This window comes from Sus scrofa, chromosome 11 (genome assembly GCF_054392235.1).
Source record: "Sus scrofa isolate SSC_HxYL_T2T_F1_AM1 chromosome 11, Sscrofa_HxYL_maternal_Yorkshire_Landrace_v2.0, whole genome shotgun sequence".
In the NCBI taxonomy this organism is placed as follows: Eukaryota; Metazoa; Chordata; class Mammalia; order Artiodactyla; family Suidae; genus Sus; species Sus scrofa.
In genome coordinates, this window is record NC_139393.1 from 3,240,205 (window position 1) to 3,266,991 (window position 26,787).

Below are 26,787 nucleotides of genomic sequence, written 5' to 3' on the forward strand. Positions count from 1 at the left end.
ATAATATGTTTTGATATCAAACATTGTGAATCCTCCGGCTTGTTCCTTGACTATAAATTCCAAAATAAATATTTTTAATTAAGTTCTGGTGGGAAGTAATCATGTTACAATCAGTTGGACAGATTTTCACAGTCACGTGAAAGGGGAAAATTGGTTGAATGTTTTATATACTGTTGCCCTGGGGCAGGTTAACTTTGTTGCGTTTTCTGCACCGAATAGCAAAATGCTGGACATGCATTTAACTATTTATTAAATTATGAACAGCATAATTGCATCTTTACATACAACTTCTCCCACTCAATTATTTCTCGAGGATACTTGTCAGAAAATGAAGTTACTGGGTAGGATGTAAACAATTCTGTTGAGTTCCGATGGCCTATTGCTAAATACCCTCCTGAAATGACAATTTATATTCCCACCGGCAACAAACACGTGACTACTTGCCTAGGCTCACGTCAACACTTTCCCAGTTTTCTAAGTGAAAATGGTACATTTTCCCTGCAGTTTGAACTGGCTTGTTATTAATGAGATTAAACCCTTTAATGTTAACATTTTTTAGAATTCTTAATTGCACCTTTTTTTTTTTTCCTGTCTTTTTAGGGCCACACCCACGGCACATGGAGGTTCCCCGGCTAGGGGTCGAATCAGAGCTGCAGCCGCCGGCCTACACCACAGCCACAGCAACGCCGGATCCGAGCCTCCTCTGTGACCTACACCACAGCTCATGGCAGTGCTGGATCCTTAACCCACTGAGCGGTGCCAGGGATCGAACCTGCAACCTCATGGATACTAGTCTGATTCATTTCCATTGAGCCAGGACAGGAACTCCTCCGCATCTTTTTAGTTTTAATTAGGAATTTTAAAATTATGAAGTGTTCTTTTGAGGGAAATGAATGTCCTTGGCCTGTTTTTCACTTGCTGTGTGTGCTTTCACCAAAGCGATTCTTAAGTTGTGTGTTACAGGCCTAAGTCTGAAACAACACTCTGATTAGAACTGTTGCCCACTTTTCCTTTGCCCATTAACTATGTTGATGATGCTTTATTTGTTTCTGCTCCTCAGATGTCTCTAGTCTTTGTGTGTGTGTGTGTGTGTGTGTGTGTGTGTGTGTGTGTGTGTGTTGTGTTGAGCACTGTTCCTCTCCTCCATCCTGGCTCCCGGGTTTCTTGTCATACCTACAAAGATGCCCCATATCAAGACTATAAATATCTGCCTACATTTTCCCAGTGTTTTTATAGTCTGCTTGGCATGTTTGGCCTTTGAATTTCAAAGGTTAAAACTGAGCACTTCAGGAGTTCCCGTCATGGCTCAGTGGGTTAAGGACCTAAGGTTGTGTCTGTGAGGATGCAGGTTTGATCCCTGGCCTTGCTCAGTGGGTTAAGGATCTGGGGTTGCCGTGGCTGTGGTGTAGGCTGGCAGCTGCAGCTCCGATTCAGCCCTTAGCCTGGGAACCTCCATGTGCTGCAGATGCAACTGAACTGTCAGAAGGGAAAAACAGAAACAAAAGGAGCACTTCCTGAGGCGTTTTGTCATTTCAGTGACAACAGAAACGTCCAGACGTCCTACTCTCCGCAAGCACCCCACTCACTCCACAAGGGGGCCCGAGTAGGGTCTGCGAAGTCGGGTTGCTGGGCCAGCGACTCTCCAGTGCTCAGAGGACCGCTCGGGTCCCGGATCCGCTCACAGTCTCGCCTTTGAGCAGCTTTCTTTCAACGGCCGACTCGGTCGTGGAGACGCCCTTCCCCTCGGACCTAAAGCTCTTTGCTGCAGCCGTGGGCTGAGCTGAGCAAGCTAACGAGGAGTATTTTCCGCTCCCTTCCAGGTTTTACAGGAAGACGAAGCTCGTGGGATTTCAGGACCTGGAGTGCGTGCCCTGCGGAGACCCGCCGCCCCCTTACGAGCCGCTCTGTGAGTGATGCCCTCAGGCCCGCTGGGCTCCAGGCCTTCTCGGAACCTTCCTGTGGCCGGCAAATGAAACGAGATCCCCCTGAGCCCCGGGGCTTCTCGCGTGCCCTCTTTTATCGGTTGTCCAGCAGGACACAAAGCCCTTTCACTGTGCTCCTCCGTCAGCAAACCGCGTCCTTTGATTCGAATCTCAAAGGGAACGACAGACGTTTCGCTGTGTGTTCCATGCAAACTTTCCCTCCGGATTTTAGCGCGGTCAACGCCAGTTAACTAGGGGGTCCCGGTCCTCATGCACCACGGCTTTGTGCCCTGGCCCCTTGGCCCTCTGTTCCGCGTCCTGGTCCCCAGATACTGTCCTGGGGCGGCGCCTCTGCCTTTCCAGAAACATCCCTCTCGGGGAATCACCTGCCCGATTAGCGCTTCCTTAAATGGAATCCTTGTTCACTTCATTCTCTCCTTCGTTTTTCTCATTTAGCAGATAGCGAGCAACCCTGTTGTGTGTTGGTAAACAGAAAATCGTGCCTTTTCCTCTTTGTATTAACAGTAGTTAAACTTTGGGCCGTATTTTCACCCTTCCGATATAAGAGGTATTTGTTGTAAGTTATCAACCAGCACTGATTTTGAATAGGACAGAGCGGCTCCTCATGCCTCTTAGTCCTAAAAAGAAGTCTGGCCCATGAAAAGCCACAGAGGCATCTGCAGGTGCACCCTCGCCCCCAGCCGGGCTCCGGGTTTTCCTGAGCTGCGGCAACAGCGAGGCCCAGGAGCGACCTGGGAGGTGGGGCACTGTCCCTACAGGTGTTATTCTTGCCTTTGGGGGACCCTGGGGGACCCAGATGTCTAGGGGTTGCTTCGATATCATTTTCAATGCATGGCCTCTGACCTCTTGCCTCTTTTTGTGACAGACCCTCCCCAAATTAATTGAAAGTTACTGCATTATTTGATAAGATCACATGGTACTTTGTTTCCAAGAATGCCGTGGAACTTTGCAGTCCAGAGTTTATCTTTTGCCAAAATGCGTTACTCTCTATATTCAAAATGATGGCAAGACAAAAAACTTGGAGACTCTTTCCGACTCTTGTAAAGTTGTGCCTTGACCCTCGTCTTTAGGGAAAATGTTTGCCAGGGAATTCATTGCAGTTGACAAATGCAGTATTGGGAGTTCCCGTCCTGTCTCCACAATTAACGAACCTGACTCGTATCCATGAGGACTCGGTTCGATCCCTGGCCTCGCTCAGTGGGTTAAGGATCTGGCGTTGCCGTGAGCTGTGGTGTAGGTCAAAGACACCGCTTGGATGCCGCATTGCTGTGGCTGTGGTGTAGACCGGCAGCTGTAGCTCCGATTCACCCCGTAGCCTGGGAACGTCCATATGCCGCGGGTGCAGCTCTAAAAAGACAAAAACAAAGAAACAAACAAATGCAGCATGGAATGCCTGTCAGGTATCGGTCGAGGTTGGTTGTACTTCATTTTCTCAGTGCTCGTCGTCAGCACACACGTGTCAGTGAGGACAGCAGAGCCAGAGAGGCTAATGACTTCCCGTTGTTGGCTGGGCTTCGGCAGAGGCCGAATTCAAGCCCAGGTCGAACTGCAGGTGCTCTGTTCTCTCCCCCGCCCTACTGTCTCCGTGAAGACCCAGCTTCCAGTCTGTCCTCTGTCGGCTGGCATCACCCACCCACTACGACTTTTTCTTGCATTGTTGGCGTTAATGTTTGCCATTTCACAACGGCTCTAAGACTCTACCCCGAGGAGAAACTGAAAGAGCCTCTTTTTTGCTCCACAGCCGCTAAAAGGACATGTCATGTCCTCTTGCCAGTGAAGACGTGGCAGCAGCCTGGTCCTGCCCGTCAGTCAGCTCAGCCACGGTTTTGTTCCACCAGCAAAGATGATACGCTTCATCCCAAACTGCCATAAAAAGACTTGGTGAAGAAACTGATACTGCTCCGTTTAGACTTGGAAAGTACTAGAGGGTTTTTTTTCCCCTTTAATTTATTGGGTTTAAATTTAATGTAATCTAGCCATAAGTCTGAGGCATTGGAATTTTTTGCCTTTGGGGAGCTGGCTGAGCTGGGATGTCATAAATTAGCCTTTAAACATAGATTTCACATTGAACTTTTAATGTCTTTTTTTTTTTTTGGTCTTTTTTTGCCATTTCTAGGGCTGCTCCTGTGGCATGTGCAGGTTCCCAGGCTAGGGGTCTAATCGGAGCTGTAGCCACTGGCCTACGCCAGAGCCACAGCATTGCGGGATCCGAGCCACATCTGCAACCCATACCACAGCTCACGGCAATGCCAGATCCTTAACCCACTGAGGAAGGCCAGGGATCGAACCCACAACCTCATGGTTCCTAGTTGGATTCGATTACCACTGAGCCACGACAGGAACTCCGAAGTTTTAATGTCTTGTAAGGCCCTGAGTAAGTTATAATTTGAAAAGAAAATTGGCCAGTTTAATTTATATGTATAGATATGTTGCCCCATGTGTGAGACTTTTTAGAAAGCGAAGAAGGGAAGTTAGATTTCGGAGTCAGAATTCTAAAGCAACAGCCTGGTGTCCTTATCTCTGTAAAGGACGGTTTGCTGCCTTTGGCACAGTGCTTGGGAATAAGTCCAGAATGCAGCTAATCTCCAAAGAGATCTTGAGGTCTTTGGGGGGAATTTCATAAGGCGTCTCATGTTTTCATTTCTTGTGCTTTGGGCTGTTCCACTCTTCCACGAAGCACTGCTTCTTCCGTGATTTTTCCTTGAGGAGTTGCGGTGTTATTTAGACTCAAAGCTGGAAGACGGAGGCACCACCCAAGCTCCCTTGAGTGCCGGGGTTTGGGGGATACACGAGGCAGTGAGAGGCTGGGGCTCCCTAGAGCCAGGAGCAGCCCTTGTTCAGGACCCGGCACAACCCTGGGGTCTGGGGGCCCTGGAGGCTCCCTGCAGCTGCCTGCCGGGCCTGCCAGACTCAATCTCCCTGTTTTGCCCAACGCTCCTGGGCTGTAGGGGTGTGCCCTTCCCTGTTCAGCCTCCGGAAGGGGGCTGATGGGTCCAGGTAAACGCCACCGTCCTGGGAGGCACAGCCTTTCCACCCACCTGCTGAACAGTCAGGGTGCCCAGTGGGTGCTCAGCACTTGGGGGGCCAAAAGGACCCAGTCTCTCCCTCCATGGCGCTCCTGGTGCCATGGGGAGCCAGCAGGTCACTCAGACGCTGCGCACCTGGACCCACCAGGAGGATCCACTTGATGGCTGACGATGCGGGAGCCGGAGGGAGGGCTGTCCCCACGGTGACTTCTGAGCGTGGTCTAAGGAGTCGACCTGCGGAGGCTGAGCTGGAGAAGGAGGGAGCAGCGGTGGGTGCCGACTCCAGACGTGCCCTTGGACGTGGCCCCCTGGAGGGCGGCCTTGTGGTGGGCGGTGGAGACGGAAGCCAGCTGACAGTGGCCCGGTAAATCGTGCGAGGGGAGAAGCGGAGCCAGGAGACCGCCGGGTCCAGACTCAGCCTCGAAGGTGACACATGGTGGCACGTGCGGCCAGGGCGGGGGTCTTGGTTCATTGTGTTTGGACCTGAGAGACGCGTCGGCTCGTTGGCAGGTGGGAGGGCAGGACCCGGTTGAGAGAGCCTGACATTCTGTATAGGAGAACAAAAGTGACCTCGAGCGGGGTTTGTTGGAAGATCCAGAGGAGGGTTGGCCTCTGGCGGGAGGGCGGGCGGGCTCCCTGCACAACCAGGGCGGGGCAGGGGTGCGGGGCAGCACGGCTTCTCGTGTCCAGGGGCCGGCAAGGGGGCTCCGTTCGTGGGTCCAGGTGCGTGACACACGAGCCGAGGCTCTGCCAGGTGAGCAGGGCCCGGGAACGTGGAGCTTGGCCTGGACCGGGTCCGAGGTTCTTCCCCCAGACAGCGGCCCAAGGTGATCAGAGAAAACAGGGGGGTCCCGGAGCCCCGAGGGTCCCGCCGACCTCCATGGTCGTGGCGAGGCCGCGTGGCCGTCTCCCGTGATGTCTCCAGGGGCTTCCGCTGCAGGGGTGCCTCTGGGGCCTCTGAAGCTGCCCCCGCCCCCGCACACACGGAGACCGTACCCGGAATGTGCGGCTTATAGCAGGTGGCAAACAGGTCTTTAAAAAGGGGAGTTCCTGTCGTGGCTCAGTGGTTAACAACCCGACTAGGAACCATGACGTTGCGGGTTCCATCTCTGGCCTTGCTCAGTGGGTTAAGGATCCGGTGTTGCCCTGAGCTGTGGTGTAGGTCGCAGATGTGGCTTGGATCCTGCGTTGCTGTGGCTGTGGTGTAGGCTGGCAGCTACAGCTCCGGTTAGACCCCTAGCCTGGGAATCTCCATATGCCACAGGAGTGGCCCTAGAAAAGGCAAAAAAAAACAAACAAAAAAGGGTGACTGCATTAGTAACACCAGAAGCGTTTTCAGTGAATGTAAATACATTTTCTCATATTTATAAAGATTTGCTTTGTGAGATTACAAGCAAACTGCGCAGAAAACACAAATCGAAACCTCCCCCCAACCCGTGTCTGTCAGCTCTCCCAAGGGTCACCAGGTCCCTCTTTGTCTTGGCCAGTGTGACTTTGGTGGGTGGCAGTGCTCTGGGGTCTGGGTTTCATCTCTGTGAGACGGGGCACCCCCGCCCCGCCCAAGGCTGCTGTGAGTGGGAGACTGTCGCTACCCAGCGTCAGGTTCTGGGGTGGCCAGGGCTCCAAGCTGCCGGCCCCTCCCTGGTTCCTTCCACGTGCCCAGCTCTCATCTAGCATTTGGGAGGAGCTGCTGCCCAGAGAAGGGACGAGTACGGCCCGGGGGCGCGGTGTCCAGCAGAGGCAGTGGTTCAGAGAACAGCCCTGCATGTTCGAGCCCCCACCCCCACCCCGAAAGGGCACGAGGGAGGAGGCAGCCTCGGCCACCAGGTAGCAAGCAGATCCCTTCTCGGCAGCTTAGCTTCCTAGTAAGAAGGTCTGAATGAGTTCCCCGCTCTGTCGGGCGTGCCCGCATTCCTTATAAACTGATTACAAAGCTAACAGGGAGTATCCATCCCCCCACCCAGCCTTTGGGAGCCCCCAGAACCTTGGTGGCCTCAGTGGCAGAGCAGGACACAGCATGGGACCTGCTGCAGGCCCCGCTGTGTCCAGAGGGTGTCCCCTCAGGCAGGGCCCCCACCTCGAACCTCCGCTTCATCTCTGGAAGATGGGCATCATTGTGCCCCCGCTGGCAGGTGTTAGAACTGAGCCCAGTCTCGTCCAGAAGCGTGCCTGCCTTCTTCCAACGGGTGACTGTACCTGCCCTGCGGCCCTGCCCACCCAGGTGTGCCCTTTGCGGTGGAGCGGGGGAGCTCAGATGAGGCCGGCTTGGATGTTGCCTTGCTGGCCCTCCACCTGAACTGGCAGCTGGGCAAGGAAGGTTACCTGCCAAGGGGCTGCCGTGGATTTTTGAGGCTGATTACGCAGATGGCCAGGACACGGGGCTGAAGAGACTCCGCTCAGCTCTGGGCTTTCCTCTCGGGCCCATGACCCAAGGCCTCACCAGCACGATCTTAAGCTCCTGTCCCCTAAAGTAACGACGGATGTGTGAAGGTCCTCTTGGTTCACCTGCAGCGTTAATTTGTGACCGTGGCTGGTTGACATGCTGTGGACACAGAAAAGGCACCCTTTATGCAGAAACCCCTGCCTCAGGCTTTGCTTCTCCCCGCAGCTTCACCGTCTTAGGAGGTGGCGCCTTTGGGAGCATAAAGAGAAATAGAGGAAAACACGCAAGAAATTTTAGAAGTCTCTCCTGCCCTGGGCCTGATAAGAAATGCAGATTTGGTCTGATTTCTTTTAGCCATGTTTGCTTAATTTGGAACAAATACTGTGGTTGGAACAAATGGTTTTGAAACAATTCAAAGCAGGTTTTATTGAAGGGTGTTTAATCTAGATGTTTGCTCTGTTCTTGGGGGCTTTGTAAAACAAGCCACGTGATTCCCAAGAGATAAGCCATCAGGGAAGTCGCCCTGTGGGGTGTGCGGGGAGGGGAGCCTGGAGCTGTGCTGACCTGCAGCCATTTAGGAATTTCGGTGACTTGGTACTCAGAAAACAGCCGGGTCTCTGCGCCAAAAAGTCATACATTTTTAAAGATTCTGCCCCCCCCAAAAAAATGTAGCTATCTTGTAAACAGCAAGTAAAAGTAGTTGCAAAATAAACTTTTAAAAGAATTATTTGCTCATTAAAGATACTTTTTAAAGTTGAGTAGAAAAGAGGGGAGGCCATTGAAAAGAGAACACTCCCAGCGTTAAAGCCACCAGAGAAGTCACAGCATTCTGACAGTTGTCTTTGCGGTCTTTTTTCGGTCTCTCCTAATGGTTTCTTTAAAAGGAGGGGTGATTATGTGACTTTTTCCACTTGAGATGCATGTTTTTTTCGCATACCGTCCTCAGCATGCGTTTAACGCTGGTGTCTGGTAAGGTGCCACGTGGGGTTTGGACTTCAGGTGTTTGGGGGGCTGCCTGTGACACACGCGTGGCTCTGTTCCCTTCTCTTCCACCTGTGTGCAGGTGGGTTGATGCCTGCGGTGGCGGCGGGGGGTATGTGTCCAGAGGTGCGGGCATTTTTGTCTCTTGACCTCAATGCTAAATTGTTTTCAAGGAAGGGTGCCTGGCAACCAGCTCTTTTTAAAGAAAACGCATTTAAAAGGAAATGAGCGGGGAGTTTCGAAAGCAGCACCCGTATGGGTTTTTAGGCCACGGTGGTGAAGTAGTGGTGACTTCAGGTGCCACCCGCGTGTGTAGCTGGACCCCTGCGCTGCAGAAGCCGATTCCCGCCATCCTCTGGCACCCAGAGCCCTTCCATCCTGGGCGCTAACACACCTGCCAGGTCTGGGCGGCGTGGAGGCCGCAGAATGGGATGAGAGATGCACACACTCGTCGTCGGCCAGGTTTAGAGCAGACCCGTTTGCTCTGGAGACGTCCCGTGACTGTGTCGCATCCGCGTGTGTCCCGGTTCCCGCAGCAGAGTTCTTGGGATGGTTTCCTGACACTGAGTGGCCTGTCTCGCCGGAGCACTTCCTGGATCCTCTGCAGGCTGCGCCCACAAAGCCGCCCAGACAGCCAGGGAGGGGTTCAGGTTACAGAGGGCCTTCCGGGAGCCTGTGGTCCTCAGGCCGCGACTCTGAGTGTGGGACAGGGGACCGCTGGCCTGGGTTGTGCCGGTCGAGCCCGGCTTTGGGACCGGTTCAGGACAGACGGCGCCCCTGGGCCTCCTAAGCAGTGGAGACAGGCAGCTTCTCCGGCAGACCCTCCAGGGTAAACAGGAGGACAGTGAGGTCAAAGGGCGCGGCAGGGGCTTCTGGAAGCCGCCAGAGCCCCCTGCTCGTCCCTGCTGTCTCGCTTAGTCCACGGAAGTATTTTCTCCTCCTGCTGCTTTCCGCCGTTCCCTGCTTTCCGTCCCTTTCCTGTTCTCAGGGCTGGGCATTGCCTTACTCTTCTGATCTGATGCAGCCGTGCTGGGAGGGGGCTGATGGGGAAGCTGAGGGGACACAAGGCCATCGGGGCTCCCTGCCTGCCGGGTCCCAGCACAGATGCTCTGCCCACCGGTTGCCCCGAGCCCCCGTGGGGTCCACGCTGTTTCACCGTGGACACCGCTCTGCCAGCCCGGCCAGCACGACAGGGGCAGGAGGGGGCTGCCGCCTGCCCCGGGAGGAGGTGGGCACAGCCGGCAGTGACAGGACAGCCTGTATCTGGCGGGGAAGGCTCAGGACACGCCAGCCCCGTGAAGCACCCTGCGCTCTTGTGCCCCTTCGCGCAGCTGCACCTACCCCACCCCAAAGGCTGACCCTCGGGGTCCGCTCGCGTCACCCGGAGTCAGCGCCGAAGACTGTTTTTAGAAAGCTGAACGCCGCCGTGATTTATTCGAAATGATTTCCCTCGAGAGCGGTCCGTCCTTTTGTCAGCGGGTTTGCTGACAGGTAAACAACTGTTTTCTAACGGTGTGCGGCCGCCTCTCCCTTTGCCCAGGATGGGGCGACGCCTGGGCAGCTTGCCCGCCTCGGCCTCTCTCGGTGGTAAGTGCCGCCGCTTTGAATGATGACTTTACCTCTTTCAAATATTTCTCTTTCTGGAGCCCTAGGTTGAGCCAAGTTACAAAACTCACAAATGCTTCCGAGAAAAATGTGATTTGATGCATGTGTCCATCATGCATTTTTTTTTCCTGCCCCAATAAAAGGGCCACATATTTGGAAGCCGTTCACTCCGTCCCAAAGGGAGAGGGCAGTGGAGAGGCGGTCGCTGGGGCTGAGGCCCGAGGCCGTGGAGGAGCCTCGGGGGCTGGTCCGCCCACTGCTGTCCGGGAGGCCGGGTCCTGGTCCGGGAGCCCAGCGGGCTTTGGTCCCGCCCTCCGGACCAAAGCCCTCCGAGAGCGGCCGATTATTACCCTGTGGGCAGTAAATCCAACTCCTCAGCCTTTATCTTCAGGCTCTCTTAGACAGGTAAAGTCAGTGAGCTGGTTTAAACATTTACTCAGGAAGAAACAGGTTGTGGTTTGTTAGAGGCCATCAGCAAATTCAAGGAATGTTAGATGAAGTACAGTTTATTTATTTATTGTCTTTTTTTTTTTTTTTTTTTTTTTTGCTATTTCTTGGGCTGCTCTCGTGGCATATGGCTGCTACACCACAGCCACAGCAACGAAGGATCCGAGCCACCACAGCTCACGGCAACGCCGGATCCTTCACCCACTGAGCAAGGGCAGGGACCGAACCCGCAACCTCATGGTTCCTAGTCAGATTCGTTAACCATTGCACCACGACAGGGAACTCCATGAAGTACAGTTTATTTAAAAAATACAACATCCAGCAGGCCTGTGTCATTAAGTTGTGGATAGTGACACAGGGAACAATGATTTGCGTGCGTGCCCCTTAGAGCCTTAAAACAAATGAGGGCGGAGGAGAGCAGTCTCCTGGTTTCTGCCAGACCTGGAAGTGCAAACTGAGTCAGAGCTCAGCCAGGCCTCCCTCTCCCTCTCCCGGGGCTGAGCCCTCGTTCCGGGACGTGGTGGGGGATGGACCCGCCCGGGGCCCCTGGGGAGGGGTCCTTTTGTGTTTCAATGCGGGTGATTGCCCGGCCGGGAACAGCATTTGGAGGATAAAAAAGAGAAGCTTGGGGGGAATTTAAATTGCAAACAGGTCTCTAGTTCTGAAGGGTCCCAGACCTCCACCTGTGCCTCTCAGCCTGCCCTGTGGGTCCTCCGTGTCCTCACCTCACAGCCAGGAAGCACCGGAGGGGAAGAGAGGCAGGACTCGAACCCGGGCCAGCTCAGAAGGCCTGGGAGTGAGAGAGTTTAATTTCAAAATTAAGGGAAGGCGTCCCTGGTGGCTCAGTGGGTTAAGGGTCCAGCATGGTCACTGCTGCGGCTCAGGTCGCCAAAAAATAAAAATTAAATTAAGATTAAGACAAATATTGAAACTATACATGAAATGTAGTTGAGTCATCCTGCTTGACAATGCAGCGTAGAATAAACTGCAAGGGTGGAGGAGGTAGAAAAAGGACAAATTGGAAATGTAAAGTCAGTTATCAAATAGGAATTAATTTTTTGAGATAGCATCCCCCCTCTGGTGTTTAAAACAATATTTTAATGGTGTCGCTTATTTTGACCACCTCAGAGGAATTGTTTTAAGCATTCTTGAGAGTTTTGGCCACAATTATGAATCCAGTGGCCATCTTCTTAAATACATATTCAAGAAAGATCTTTATTTTTCTTTTTATAGGGCCGCCCCCGCGGCATATGGAGCTTCCCAGGCTAGGGGTCGAATCGGAGCTACAGCTGCCGGCCTGCACCACAGCCACAGCAACGCCAGATCCGAGCCGCGTCTGCAGCCTACACCACAGCTCCTGACAACGCCGGATCCTTAACCCGCTGAGCAAGGCCAGGGATCGAACCCGTAAGCTCATGGATGCTGATCCGATCGGTTTCCACTGAGCCAGGATGAAAACTCCGCATCGTTTCCTAATACTTCCGCACTTACAAGGAAAGGGAGGAGGTGCTTCCTTTGCATGTAACGGTTGCAAAGTGATTTTTAACTTAGTGCAACGCTATCACCTGCGGCATCACCTCCCGGGGAAGCCAGACTACTCTGTCCTCTTCCCAGAGGATTCTCCCTGTCATACCTCCCACCGCCTTGAAGAGAGGCTTTGGCCATCCTTTCATTCCCCTGCATTTAAAACAATGTACGACTGTGTTCAGTCCACCTTCCACTTTCCAGGACTAAAGGGTGATGAGGGGAAATGATGGATTTTGTCTTGAAGTGGTTTTCTGCACAGTCTTCCGTATCGAACTTAAAAAGCGTCCTCGGGAAGCAGTCATTCCTGGAAAGGTTTCCAGCGGGCAGAGGAGCACGTGCTTTTCTTTAAAAGGAGAAAAAATGACTTTTTCTGTGTGAGGCTGTTGAACTAGGAAGCCTCCTGTGTGAGGGCCTAGGGCTGGTCTGAACGTCAAAGGCCATGAGCCACTGCGGGGCTGTCACTGACCCGCAGACCGGTCTGTCCTCCCGTTCAGAGACAAGACACTGAACCCTCCTCTGTGCAGACATGTGGGCACCGGGGACCCGCAGTGAAAAACAGACTAAACTTGGAGTTCCCGTCGTGGCGCACTGGTTCACGAATCCGACTAGGAACCATGAGGTTTCGCGTTTGATCTCTGGCCTCGCTCAGTGGGTTAAGGATCCGGCGTTCCCATGAGCTGTGGTGTAGGTCGAAGATGCGGCTTGGATCCCGCGTTGCTGTGGCTCTGGTGTAGGCCGGCGGCTACAGCTCCGATTCGACCCCTAGCCTGGGAACCTCCATGTGCCCAGGGAGCGGCCCTAGACAAGGCAAAAAGACAAAGACAAAAGCAAAAAACAGACTAAACTTCCAGTCTGCGGGGAGTTGACATTCTAATGAGGCGGGGGCTGGGGGGGGGTTGATGGAAGGAGGGTCAGAGGAGTTCCCACTGTGGTGCTGCAGGATCGGCGGGGTCTCTGCAACACCAGGACACAGCTTTGATTCTCAGCCCAGCCCAGTGGGTTAAAGAATCTGGCATCGCCCCAGCCTCGGCCTAGCTATAGCAATGCGCCTTGGAGATCTGATCCCTGGCCCGGGAACTTCATTCGCCGAGGGGTGGCCAAAAAAAAAGATGAAGACCTGCCTGTGGATGGGTCATTTAAAAAAAAAAAAAATCAGTTGGTCAGGGAAGGCCTAAACCAGGGACCCTAGGACCGGGAGGAAGGGAGCAGGGCACAAGCCTGGGCAGAGCCTGGGGCAGAGGTGGGAGCCCAGTGAGTGTGTGCGGGGCCTTGGGAGGTGGTGTAGACCAGGGAGGGCCTGGCGGTGAAGACCCGGTCTTTATTCTGAGGGAGGTGGGCGATGTTAGCTACAGGAGTGACGGGATCGGACTTAATGCTTTAAGAAAATCCTTCTGGGAGTTCCCTGGCGGCCTAGCAGTTAAGGACTGGGCCTTGTCACTGTTGTGGCGCAGGCTCAATCCCTGGAAGATCTTCCGTGCTGGTGAGAACAGACTTCAGGGAAGCAAGGGGAGGAGCAGGGGGCTCGTACAACCCAGCGGTTTTAGCTGCGGCGGTCAAAGGATGCAGGTGGAAGAATAGGCTCAGCAGCCTTTTCCCAAGAGTTCATTCATTAGTGAGTTTAACTGCAGCGCATTTGACTGATGTAGTTACTAGTTATGCTGATGATATACTAATATTTGCTCTATTGGGCGACTGATTTAATTATTCGTTATGCTGATGATATACTAATATTTGCTCTATTGGGCTTGCTCCGGGATGTCAAAGAAGATTCCAGAAGAATAGCCTCTGGTCGATCTGTTTCTAGACTTGGGCAAAACACAGATTGGGAAGCAGTCAACCTAAGGATTTTACATCACCTAAGGTTTTACTGCACCCTAACCGCTCTGATTAGCTTAGGCCCTGGGGACACACAGAAGGATCTGAAAAACAGGACGGGGCGGTCTCCCTTCTAACACTCGCTGCCCCGAGCGCGCAGTCACATGACCGTCTCACTGGCACCTCGCAGGACTCAGGCCAACCCACATCTCCTCGCTGCTGTTCGTGGATTAGCTCCCTCGAGCTTCGCGAGGAAGGGAGTTCGCTTCCGAGCCCTGGTCCTGACCCCTGACTTTCAGGCGAGTTCGTTAACGTGTCTGTGCCCCTGTTTTTCCTGTTCCCAGTGACAATTCTAATCATTTCCGAGGAGGAAATAAGCCTCGGTTGAACTCCTGAATCTGCCTCCGGTTCCAAAACTCGAGAAAGACATGCTCTTGCTGACCCTGACGCACAGGTGTCTTCTTTATTTTTTATTTTTAGTTTTTCGTCTTTTTAGGGCTGCACCTGAGGCATATGGAGGCTCCCAGGCTAGGGGTCAAAACGGAGCTACAGCTGCCGGCCTGCACCACAGCCACAGCAACGCGGGATCCTTAACCCACTGAGTGAGGCCAGGGATCGAACCTGCGTTGTCATGGATGCTCATCAGATTAGTTTCTGCTGCACCACAGTAGGAACTCCCAAGAGTCGTCGTCTTTACCGTAAGTTCGGTCACCTGTAAGATTCTAAATAACTAGCTGTTAATGCAAGGTCAGTTCCGCTGGAATGAGATGCAAGAAAAACAATCTAAATCCAGATTTTCTCTGCCGTCTAGACCCAGATCTGTTACAGTGGGCAGAGACAGACGCACTTTCATTTTCTGAGTAGGAAATTCATGGGCAGAAATAATTTGAGTTTCATCATCTGAGAATAATTTCACAGAAGGTTACTTGTTGAAACACAGCACTGAGCTGAATAAGGTTGATCCCCTTTAGGGAGTTCCGTTGTGCTGCAGGGGAAGTGAGCCCAACTGGGATCCATGTGTTTGTGGGTTCAATCCCTGGCCTCGCTTAGTGGGGTCAGGACCCTGCGTTGCTGTGGCTGTGGTGTAGACCAGCAGCTGTAGCTCCGATTCAGCCCCTAGCCTGGGAACCTCCATATGCCATGAGTGCGGCCCTAAAAAAAAAAGAGAGAGAGAGAAAGAAAAGAAGTATTATAACTAATAATAAGGTACCTGCGGGTCACGGGATGGAGTCTTGCAGTGAAAGCGTGCCGAGCGGGACGCTGTCTGCTCCGAGGATGCGGTGTGGTGAACACGCGTGTGCTTTCACGGAGACACGGGGCCCAGGGCCACAAGCGGAGCCTGGCCCCCAAGGGGTTAAGCAGACTCCGGCGCGGGGGGTGGGGGTGGGGGAGCAGGGAGGGCAGAGGCCCAAGGGCGGCATCTCTGTTCCCAGTCCCAGATGGCAGCCCTGTCTGTGAGTCCCGGTTGAAGCAAAACTCTTTTTTGAGCCCGTGCAGCCTTCAGCCCAGATGTTCGAGGCCGTCATCCCGTGTTTGGCTTTTATGATGTCTCTTCTGTGTCTTGGTGTGGAAGTTTCAAAGCTTCAGTGTTTCGTCCGTCAAATAAACACAGCCAGACCTTATGGGACTGCAGGATAATAACAAAGAAGGAAAGCATCCTTGAAAACAGGAAGAAAAAAAAATTCTTTTTCTTTATCGTATGTGCCAAGAAATGCTATAGACATTCTGTGGCCATTTTCCGGCTCATGATTTTTTCGGGTTAATGAGGGTGTTTATCGTAATACAAGTACCAAACGGTTAAAATCCACCAAGTGCCAAAGACGCGTCTAGAGTAACGCGTTTGCTGTGGGTGTAACAGACGCTCTCTGAACAGCACCGGTGGCGCCCACCTTCAGCCAGCCCCTCGGGGACCTGGGGGGCGGGGTGACGGAGGGTCACCTCCCTGCATTGCCAGCCCTCTCCTGTGACACCTGCTGTCTCTGTCCTTTCTTCTTTCTTTTGCCCTTGAAGATAAGCATGATCATACTGGGCCTGCAGGGGCCTGGCGGGGATGGAGCTCTAGCCCAGATAATCTGGAAGCAAGATTAAGAAGAACAGAAACAGAGCTTCCATCGTGGCTCAGCAGAAACGAATCTGACTAGCCTCCATGAGGACGCAGGTTCGATCCCTGGCCTCGCTCAGTGGGTTAAGGACGTGGCGTTGCTGTGGCTGTGGTGTAGGCTGGCAGCTGCAGCTTCGATTTGACCCCTAACTTGGGATCCTGCATATGCCGGGAGGGCGGCCCTGAAAAAAAGACAAAAAAAAAAAAAAAATCCCGCAGAAGTTAAGTAATTGATCAGGTCTCAGCAACCGTGACCTTCAGCCTCCTGGGAACATATTCCTACAGAATTTTCTTCCCTCCTGGGGGCTTCTGCATGTTGGGGTTGGACGTCAGGGTCCCCTCTGGGGTCCTGTCCTTTGGGTCACTCCCCACCCGGGGGCCCCAGGAGGCCTTCCTGCCTAAGCCCCTCATCCATCCCGCAGCCCTGTCTTCACAGCATCCTGACTCCTTTCCCGGCCCCACCTCCCATCACACTTGCCCCAGGCCTGCTGCTGGGCTGCAGAGGGACCTCGTGTCCTCCTTTGGTTTTGTTGCTGCATTTCTGATGGTGCTTCCAATGACCGGCACAGCTTGGAGGACAGAAAGCTCTTAAATTGTCCATCTCTAATGTCCCTTTGTCCTGCCGAGAGAAAACACGTTCAGTGCCTTATAACGATGGTTCATTTTCCTTTTTCTGGGTAGAAACACTGGCACGTAGAACTGACGCATAGGATGCAAAGCCAATTGGAAGAAGTTAGAAAAGGGACATCTTTACCACTCCTAGTGGTACCAGAGTGGATCTAGCGACAGGCGAGCACTGTGATCTGAACACGTGATATTATTTATGCTCAGTGTCTGTCTCCGTTGACCTGATGTCATCGTGCAAGGGATTAGTCCACACCGCGGCCGTGGTGCTCCAGGGGCTGGGACAGGGGGAAGCGTGTTGTTTCAGGGCCTTGTTTCCAAATCCTGCACCAACAGGACTTGATAAAAGCCTTTGGGGAGGTCTGGACAAAAGTTACCCTCAGCCGTGACTTGCCTCGCACCTCGTCCACGCGGGCCTGAAGGAGCACAGCCTGCCTGCCACGTTTCGAGAGAGAATGGCAGCCACACAGCTGCTCCAGAGTCTTGGCAGGTGGGCCTCTGCTCTGTAGGCCCAGAGCTCCCTCCGGGCCTGACCCTCCGTGTTTTCCCGATTTGCCCAAAGATTTCTTCCTAAAGGGTTTAGCTTTACCATTTCATTCACAGTATTCCTTGAGGTTAAATTCTTTTGCTCATGATTGCTTACTCTTTATTTTTTATTTTATTTTTTTTGCTTTTTTAAGGCCACACTCTCAGCCTACGGAGGTTCCCAGGCTAGGGGTCGAATCAGAGCTGCAGCTGCCAGCCTCCACCAGAGCCACAGCAACATCAGACCCGAGCCGTGTCTGCGACCTACGCCACAGCTCACGGCAACGCTGGATCCTTAGCCCACTGAGCGAGGCCGGGGACCTAACCCGCAACCTCATGGCTCCTAGTCAGATTCATTAACCACTGAGCCACGACGGGAACTCCTCTACAGCTTTTTTTGATGAAAGCTTTGCAGAGTGCAGTGAGGGCTTTGATCCACATCGCTAGTGTTTTCATTGCAAGATTTGGACTTGCCTTCTTTAATCCAAAAGATAATAAAGGGGTAATTGGAACCACCTGAGAATATTGGCTGTGATCGTATCTTTTTAAATGTCTTGTAATAGGGGATGAGGTTTATTAATAACCTCAAGGCAAGACTCTGTGTTTAAGAGTCGGAGAATAAGCATAAATGCGAAGGACGTTCCTAATGCTTTAAATTTAAGAATGGATAGACTTACACCCACACCCTTCCCCTCCTCCCGTTTCAAGAAGGATGTTTTGCATTTTCTTCAGGCAGCAGGCTGAGAATAGCAATAAAGCAGCGGTGGCCTGGCAGCCGGGAGGGAAACAGAAATTGATGGAGGCAGAGTGGCAGGTGGAGCGAGAGGGCTCAGAGGTCCTTCTTGGAGACCTTGGTCTTCTGTCCGCAATAACCCGAGGGACTGCCGTCCCGTCCCCCCGCCATCAGGGAGGTGTCAGTGCCATCACCGCACAGCTGGGCTTCTCTGGTCCTGTCGCCTTGCAGCCTCATGTGTCACTTTGCTTATCCACTGCACTCTGCCGAGCTGGACCAAGCGGGAGTGAAAGATACAAACGTTGACTTCTCAGGGGTGGGTTCTGCTTACACTAGAACCCTCTTTGATTCTGTATTAAAAGAAAGCAGGCTGGAGTTCCCATTTTGGCGCAGTGGTTAACGAATCTGACTAGGAACCGTGAGCTTGTGGGTCCGATCCCTGGCCTCGCTCAGTGGGTTAAGGATCCGGCGTTGCTGTGGCTGTGGTATAGGCCGGTGGGTGGCTACGGCTCCGATTTGACCCCTAGCCTGGGGGCCTCCATATGCCGAGGGAGCGGCCCTAGAAAAAGCAAAAAGACAAAAAAAAAAAAAAAAAGCAGGCTGGAGGCCACCTTGGGCTGCTGCCACGAGTCCCTTGCGTCTGAAATCATGAAAGGGCTCCTAACGAGGGCAGTGCCCGCAGGGGAACTTGAAAGAAAGAATGTAGCTCAGAAGTTCTATATTTACAAACAAAGGTTGCAGCATGGCTCAACAAAGGGAAAATGCTGGCCCAGCTGTGCTGTTTTTGATGTGCCCTCAGTTCAAAAAAGAAAAAGGGTTTAGGGCAGTAACTTTGAAACACAGCGCTCAGGGCATATCTGAAAAGCAGTCTGACATGGTGAACGTTGGCTTGTACTGCGCACAGCTGCGTGTCCCAGATACAGATGTTAGGAGACAGCCTGGCCAGTGCTTTCCAGGCTCAGATTCTGGTACACAGATGTCGAGTCACATATGTGTATTTTTGGATGGAGCTTCAAAAGTAAGGTTAGAACCATTCCTTTAAAAAAAAAAAAAAGATGCAAGTCCTGGTATAATCCTTGTATCGTTCACTTCAAAAATGATGCTTTTTGGTGGGGGGGGCCATACTCACAGCATGTGGAAGTTCCCAGGCCAGGGATCGAACCCGAGCCACAGCAGTGACAATACCAGATCCTTAACCGCTAGGCCACCAGGGAACTCTAAAAATGACGCCCTCTTAATTTAAATAATTTTGCTTATTGAGTAATAAAATCTGGCTTAAGGTGTGATTATTATTTGTCGTAAACTCCCACTGAGCTTTGCTGTTCTAATTTTACTCTGTGATATCATTTTTTTTTTTTTTTTTTTTGGTCTTTTTTTTAAAGGGCCGCACCTGTGGCAGATGGAGGTTCGCAGGCTAGGGGTCGAATCCGGAGCTGTAGCTGCCGGCCTACACCACAGCCACAGCAACATCAGATCCGAGCCGCCTCTGCGACTTACAGCTCATGGCAACACCGGATCCCTAACCCACTGATCAAGGCCAGGGATCGAACCCACATCCTCATGGATACTAGTCGTGTTCATTGCTACTGAACCACAAAAAGAACTCCCTGTGATATCCTGCTTTGCTGGGTTTTGTTTTTTCTTTTTCCTCTTCTCTGGCCACACCTGCCGCCTGTGGAAGTTAACCTGAAGCCGTATCTTATTTTGAAGTCCGTGTCTTAGTTTCATCTTCCTTCAAAGATGCTTTCGACAATAAATCTGTGTGGGCAGCTGCCATGTGCAAGGGCACTCATGTCTTTAAAATACGTTGGTTCTGTTTTGAATTTTTTAGGAGCCCCCAGGCTGTTTTCCATAGTGGCTGCACCAACTTACAGTCCAACCAGCCCTGCAAGAAGCTCCTTTTCTTTACATCCTCTGCGACGTGGATTTCTTGTCTCTTTGTTAATAGGCAGCCTGACCGGCGGGAGGTCATATCTCACGGGGGTTTTGACTGGCATGTCCCTGATGACTGGGGCTGGTGAACATCTTTTCATGTGCCCGTTGCCCATCTGCAATGTCTGTTTTCGAAAAACGCCTGTTCAGGTCCTCTGCCCATTTTAAAATCAGGTTTGTTGTGATTTTTTTTTTTGGCTTTTTTGTTTGCTTTTTTTGATATTCATTTGTATGAGTCCTTCTTAAGTGTTGGCTGTTGACCTGTTATCAGTCGTATCATTTGCAGATATGTTCTCCCGGTCAGTAGGTTGTGTTGTTTTTGTTTCGCTGATGGTTTCCTTCGATGTGCAAAAGCTTTTAAATTTGATTAGGTTCCAATTGCTTTTTTTTTTTTTTTTTTTTTTGGCTTTTCTTTCTCTTGTCAGAGGAGACAGATCTCAGAAAATATTGCTAAGACCAAGTCAGAGAGAGAGGACTGCCTGTCTTCTTCCAGGAGTGTTGTGGTCTTTTCCTTGAGGTGTTGATCCATTCTGAGTTTCTTTTTGTATATAGTGTGAGGAAGTGTTCTCATGATCTCACTTTTTACGTGGAGCTGTCCAGTTGTCCCCACACCACTTACTGAAGAGCATGTCTTTTCTCCGTTTTGTGCTCTTACCTCCTTTGTTGAAGATTAATTGACCGTAGATGCATGGGATTGTTTCTGAGCTATTTTGTTCCTCTAAGCTGTGTCTGCTCCTGTGCCACCGGTACCATCCTGTTTTGATGAGTGTAGCTTTGTGGTGCAGTCTGAAATCAGGGAGCTGAAAATCAGAAATATATTGTAACTAAATGGTTGAAATTTACTTTCTGGAACTAATGCCCCGAATGAAAAACCCTGATGTAGCTTAGTTATTTACGAGCTAGAATTCATCCCACTGAGTTTTGTTTACTACTTCTTTCTTGAAATGCATTCTTGTCCAGACTTTCTCGACGTCATTCCTGCTTGTTTTCCTCTCAGAGACGGGCTTCTGCTCTCTGTCAGATTTCCTAATTTCACCGTGGGCCTGGGTTCTGTCCTGGGTCCTCTTCTTGATGCTATCTATACCTGTTCCCCGGGCTTTGGGCATGACCTGCACAGTCGTGAGTTTCAGGCTTCTGTCTCCAGCGGCAGTCTCTCTTCTGCCTTGTTAGGATATCCAGCTGCCAACTCCGCAGCTCTGAGTAGACAGGTAAGAGGTGTCTGAAACTTAACATTTCCAAAACATAAGTTTTTATTCCCTTCCTCCCCAGGCCCCACCACATACACTGTCCCTCAAGTTTTTGCCGTCACGATTCATAAATGACCCCCTAGTTTACCTGGTGATTTATTCCACAACCTCAGCATCCTTGTGGATTCCATCTTTCCTTGCACATGACTCACAGGTAGCACCTCGAAGTGCTCTCACAACGACGTTTCTCAGATGTAACCAGTTGGCAGCATCTCCGTGGCTGCCGTCTTCACGCAAAGCTGCCATCGTCATCACGTGGACCGCAGCAGCCCTCCCCCACCTAATGTCCTTGTCTCTTCAGCTCAGCACCCAGAGGGCAGTCGTGTTTCTTGGGTCGGTCAGAACAGGTCAGCCTCTGCATTTGAAACCTCCAATCACGTCCCATGATTCACTCTTTAAAAAAATTATGCGATGCTTTGGTATATATTTTACGGATGCATTGCAAAATCCACAGTCATGGAGACTTTCCCCTAGGTTTTCTTCTAAGAATGTCATAGCCTTAGCTCTTAAATTTAGACCTTTGATCCGTATTTTTAGTTAATTTTGAAACGTGGTGTGAGGTAGTATGCAACCTCATTCTCCTGCAGGTGAATCGCCAGTTTTCCCAGCACTGTTTGTTGAAGAGAATGGTCTTGGCACCATTGTCAGAAGTCATTTGACTCTATGGAGTTCCCTGGTGGCCTAGCGGTTAAGGATTCAGCATTGTCACTGTAGGGGTATGGGTTTGATCCCTGGCCTGGGAAATTCTGAAGGCCATGGGTGTGGCCAGAAATAATCAGTTGACTCTGGGTCAGGGTTGGGGTTAGCTTAGCTCATGTACTTCCACTCTTTGGAATCCGTTTAGCCAAATGAATCCCGTGCTTTGTGGACCAGAAATACGGGAGAAGCACATAAGCAAAATGTACTCGTCATGCTTATTTTGGGGGGAGACTCCAATCAGTCGTTGCCCTGGCGGGTCAGTTACTACATAAAACAGCACATGCAATTAACGAATCCAAAGCCTCAGAGGAAGGTTCAGTCGGCAAGAGAACAGGGAGAACCTTACCGTGTGGAACTCTGCCTAGAGTGGATCAGCATTAAATCAGCACTTCTGAGGCGTTCCCATTGTGGCTCAGCACTAACGAGCCCAACTAGTATCCATGAGGATGCGGGTCCGATCCCTGGCCTCACTCAGTGGGCTAAGGATCTGGCGTTGCTGTGAGCTGTGGTTAGGCCAGTGACTACAGCTCCCATTGGACCCCTAGCCTGGGAACCTTCATGTGCTGCAAGTGTGACCCTAAAAAATAAAAAAACCCTGAAAGTTGTTTCTGTTACTTGTCTGACGGCCTTACAGACGCAGTGAGCCGAGTGAAAACCGCGTCTCTGTCACAGAGGCGGACGCGGTGAGCCGAGTGGAAACGGCGTCTCGGTCACAGATCCCATCCTTTAGGTCAGACAGAATCTACTCTTCTTTTCAAGGTAGGCGTTTAAGTGTCCATATTTCTTAAGCCACATTTAAGGGAACCATAAAGTAATTTTTTTTTTTTTTTTTCGGTCTGCACCCGCGTCATATGGAGGTTCCCAGGCTAGGGGTCAAATCGGAGCTACAGCTGCCAGTCTACACCACTGCCACAGCAACACAGGATCCAAGCCATGTCTGCAACCTACACCACAGCTCATGGCAACACTGGATCCTTAACCCACTGAGCAAGGCCAGGAACCGAACCCGCAACCTCATGCTTCCTAGTCGGATTCGTTAACCACTGCGCCACGACGGGAACACCAATATCTTGAGTAATTTTAAATGTCGTCCGACTTCACCTTGTGCATGAAACGCCCGCAGATTTCACACTGGCGCATTCATCATGCTCTTTACACCAGTCACGTTTGGGTTTCTCAGCATTTCTGTGTTAACAGAATAAGGTAAGGAATTAGATTCTTGATAAAAGCCGGCTTCATCCTTGCCACACTGGCTGTGTAGACACCATTTGATTAGGTTTAGGAGATGGGGAAGGGTAGATGTTTCCTGGTTCCCAAGAGGCCAGATGTTGACGGCAAAACACTGCCACGTGCCCTGCTGGCGGCATCAGCTGGAGGTGGGGCAGCCAAGGGATTCTGGGAGGAGAAGGCGAAGTGTCACCATGGTTGTGTGATTTGAACACATCTGCTTAGGTGGGCGCAGCCTGAGCCCACTCTGACCCTGGCCACCACCGCTCTGCCCACGTGTGCCCTGTGGGTGTAGAGAACCCCTAGCTTGAGGCCGGTGCGACAAGGACGTGTCCTAATTTTTTGAGGGTTTTTAATTGTGTCTTACGTTGATTGATTTTGGTATGCTTCAGCATCACTGCCTTCCTGAGATAAATCCCACGTGGTCGTGATGTACAACCTTTGATATGTGCTGGCTTCGACGTGTGCTATTTTTGTTGAGGTCTTTTCCAGCTATGTCTGTCAACTACATAATTTACAAATTACAAAAAGCCTTGACCTGGGGAATGTTAGGGTAACATTAGCTTCATAGAATGAGTTAGGAACCTTTCTTTCCTTTCTTTTTTTTTGGGGGGGGGAGCATTTGAGAAAGATGGGTGTTCACAATTAAAAAAATGAAAGGAGGGGGGGAACCCCACAGACTCATCTCGATTATGCTGAGAAAAGTACCTGACAAAATCCAACGCTCTTTCGTGGTTGGGGCTCCACTTCAGTGGAGACGGTTGACAGCGCTGTGAGCGTCCGCGGGGTCACTGGGGTGGATGTCATGCTCCGTGTGTTTTGCCAGAAACAGTCAGTGCAGGTGGAAGTACATGCATTTCCTGTGTAAACAGAAATGTCATTTTGAATCATGTGTTTATCAGTTATTGAAAAATAAACCACAGCGGTTCCCTTGTGGCACAGCAGGTTAAGGACCTCGTGTTGTCACTGCAGCGGCTGGGGTCACTGCTCTGGCACAGGCTCGACACCTGGCCGGGGAACATCCGTGTGCCATGGGAGTGGCCAAAAGAAAGAAAGAGAAAGCACAGAGTTCGGAGACAAGGTTTAACATGAAAAATAAGTAGGAGTTCCCGTCATGGCGCAGTGGTTAATGAACCCGACTAGGAGCCATGAGGCTGCGGGTTCGATCCCTGGCCTTGCTCAGTGGGTTAGGGATCCGGCGTTGCCCTGAGCTGTGGTGTAGGTCACAGACGCGGCTCGGATCCTGTGTTGCTGTGGCTCTGGTGTAGGCAGGTGGCTACAGCTCTGATTCGACCCCTAGCCTGGGAACCTTCATATGCCATGGGAGCGGCCCAAGAAATGGCAAACACACACACACACACACAAAAGAAGTAAATGATAAAGACTCACTCTTGGAGTTCCCATTGTGGCCAGTGGTTAACAAAGCTGCCCAGTGTCCATGAGGACGTGGGTTTGATCCCTGGCCTCGCTCGGTTAGTTAAGCGCCCAGGTTGCCATGAGCTGTGGTGTAGGTCTCAGATGCGGCTCGGATCCCGCCTTGCTGTGGCTGTGGTGTAGGCTGGTGGCTACAGCTCCAATTGGACCCCTAGCCTGGGGACCTCTGTATGCCTCCGGTGCGGCCCTAGAAAAGGCAGGCAAAACAAAAAAAGGACTCACTCTTTTCCATTTATCCAGTGTCAGAGTGCTTGGTATACAATGGATTTTAAAAAACCCACCACTTTATTGGCAGACTCTTTTGTGGTACATCTGGAGTTCATATGTGAAGTGTTACCATAGGTATTTTTGTTTAACCAGCATAGATGAACAAGATAAAGCTTACACCCCAGGACTATATCCTTGCCTCAGTGAGGACGGCAAAGAGCTCTTTGTTCATGTGTTTTTTTAATTATAGGAACACAGCTAGAAATAGATTCATCAGGTTTTAATTTTGTTCAAGTTATTCCACATGGAGTTTCTTTTTGGTTCGTGGCGGTGGTGATGAAAGAGCTTGGAAAGCAATGGATTGATTTGCAGTTGACTTGAAAGAGAAACAAAAGTCAGAGGCAAAATATCTTAGGAGTTCCTGTCGTGGCGCAGCGGAAACGAGTCCAACTAGGAACCATGAGGTTGTGGGTTTGATCCCTGGCCTTGCTTGGTGGGTTAAGGATCCGGTGTTGCCATGAGCTGTGGTGTAGGTTGCAGATGCGGCTCGGATCTGGCATTGCTGTGGCTGTGGCTGTGGCTGGGGTGTAGGCCGGCAGCTCCAGCTCCGATTAGACCCCTAGCCTGGGAACCTCCATATGCCACGGGTGCGGCCCTAAAAAGAAAAAAGAAAAAGAAAGGTAAAATATTTTACTGAAAAGGAGTGGAAAGGGTCTCAATTATAAGCTTACCTTCCAGAACTAATTATTAATTGATTCGCATGTGCTGAAAACATGATTATCAAGTGAAAATGCTCGCATTTCCAGTTGCGTTGAACTTGCCAAAGAACCGCGTCACACAGCACGAAACCTGCTGTGTGATTTTCTGATGAACTCTGATGAAAACACTGGGCACTGGTGAAATCTTAAACACGGAAGCCCAGACAGAAAGCATGGTTGGTTCGTGTACAGACTGGGTCTTCTCTGCTGTTTATTTGATAGTCACCTAGTTATATACCATATAGGTCTTGAAAATAACATTTAAAAAAGAAACTTGCAGAGCCGCATTCTCTTTTTCAGTGTAAGAAAATGCGGCAGCCTCTTTAATCTTGGGGTGAGAGAGGCTGAACTTGTGAAGCTATATTTGTGGTTTAAATTAGGTCAAGTTATATTGTGTATGTTAGCTAATTAACTAGAACTTGCTGGTCTGTACAAGATTTGAAACAGCCATCCTTTACCCTGTAGTGTAATTTTTTTGCTCTAAACTGTTGGAACGAGCGTAGCATAATTTTTTTTTTCTTTTTTGCAAAAAAGAGCAAACATTTTAGAGTCAGACAAACTGGACTCAAATCTAGAAGCAAACACCCAATGGTTGTTTAGATGAAAAACTGTTTCTAGATTTGAGCGGACATCGTCATCTATAAACCGTAGGTGATACGGGGGAGTTCCTTGATGGCTCAGCAGGTGAAGGATCCGGCGTTGTTACTGCGGTGGCCCAGGGCACTGCTGTGGCGTGGGTTCGATCCCTAGGCCAGGGACTTCTCCATGCTGTGGGTGTGGCCAAAAAAGAAGAGAAAGAAGGTGGCACCCTGTGGGTGTTTGGTATGTGGTATCCGTGATAATGTTGGTATTTGTGATAATCATTTGTCTTTCTACGAAAAATACTCACGGGCTCCCGTTGTTAGCAAGTCTCTAAATGCTCCTGTCATTTTCTCGGTACCTCTGAGTGGTTTTAGGGGGAGGGGTGGGTAAAGATGTAAGATTAATATGCCTCATTTGATAAAATGATAGGAATGCGATCAAACCATTTCCTGCATCGTTTGCCTAACAGTCAGTTTCTGAAATTGACACCCGCGCAGCTTTGGTCAGAAGATGCGACTGACCTCCTGAGGGTCCCCCCTTTCTGGCTTCTTTCATCATCAATCATCATTGTTCCGTGCATGCGTATTGTCAACTAAGCTTCCTTTGGTCTCTGAGGACTAAAACCAGGTCCCTTTTGATGAGTCCATGCGCTGATTCAGCTAAATTCTTGTTTCGTACTCATTCTGAGCTTACATTCCATAAACTTCAAGGTCTCTGGATGGGTAAACCTGAGCAACCCTGGCTCTTTCCCTCGTAGTCCAGTTGCCGTTACATCAAGTAAGTGCCTGCAGATGAAACTGTTTCTTTGCTCCCAGCAGCTTCCAGCTGCCCTGTGCCCAGCGATAGCTTTGGGGGGGGGGGGGGAAACTGGGGACAAAGCCATTGTTGGTGTCATCTCATCTCTGAGTTGGGACAGTTCCCTGTGAAACAGATTGTGGGGAGTCCTTGACGTCCGGTTTCTTTCACAAACATTCATTCATTTCATCACGTA

General features: G+C 51.0%; 1 protein-coding gene across 13 annotated transcripts in view; it reads left to right on the forward strand.

Moving 5' to 3' along the window:
- Nucleotides 1–26,787, forward strand: part of TNFRSF19 (TNF receptor superfamily member 19) — a 171,851-nt gene that overhangs the window by 122,537 nt on the left and 22,527 nt on the right. For all 13 annotated transcript variants that reach the window (XR_014819000.1, XR_014819001.1, XM_084981285.1 and 10 more), the window contains exon 5: nt 1,821–1,906. Coding sequence is in view for 11 of the 13 variants with exons in the window: in XM_084981285.1 (XP_084837411.1) it covers nt 1,821–1,906 (86 nt within the window). In the remaining 2 variants the exon portion in view is untranslated. The remainder of the gene's footprint in view (nt 1–1,820; nt 1,907–26,787) is intronic.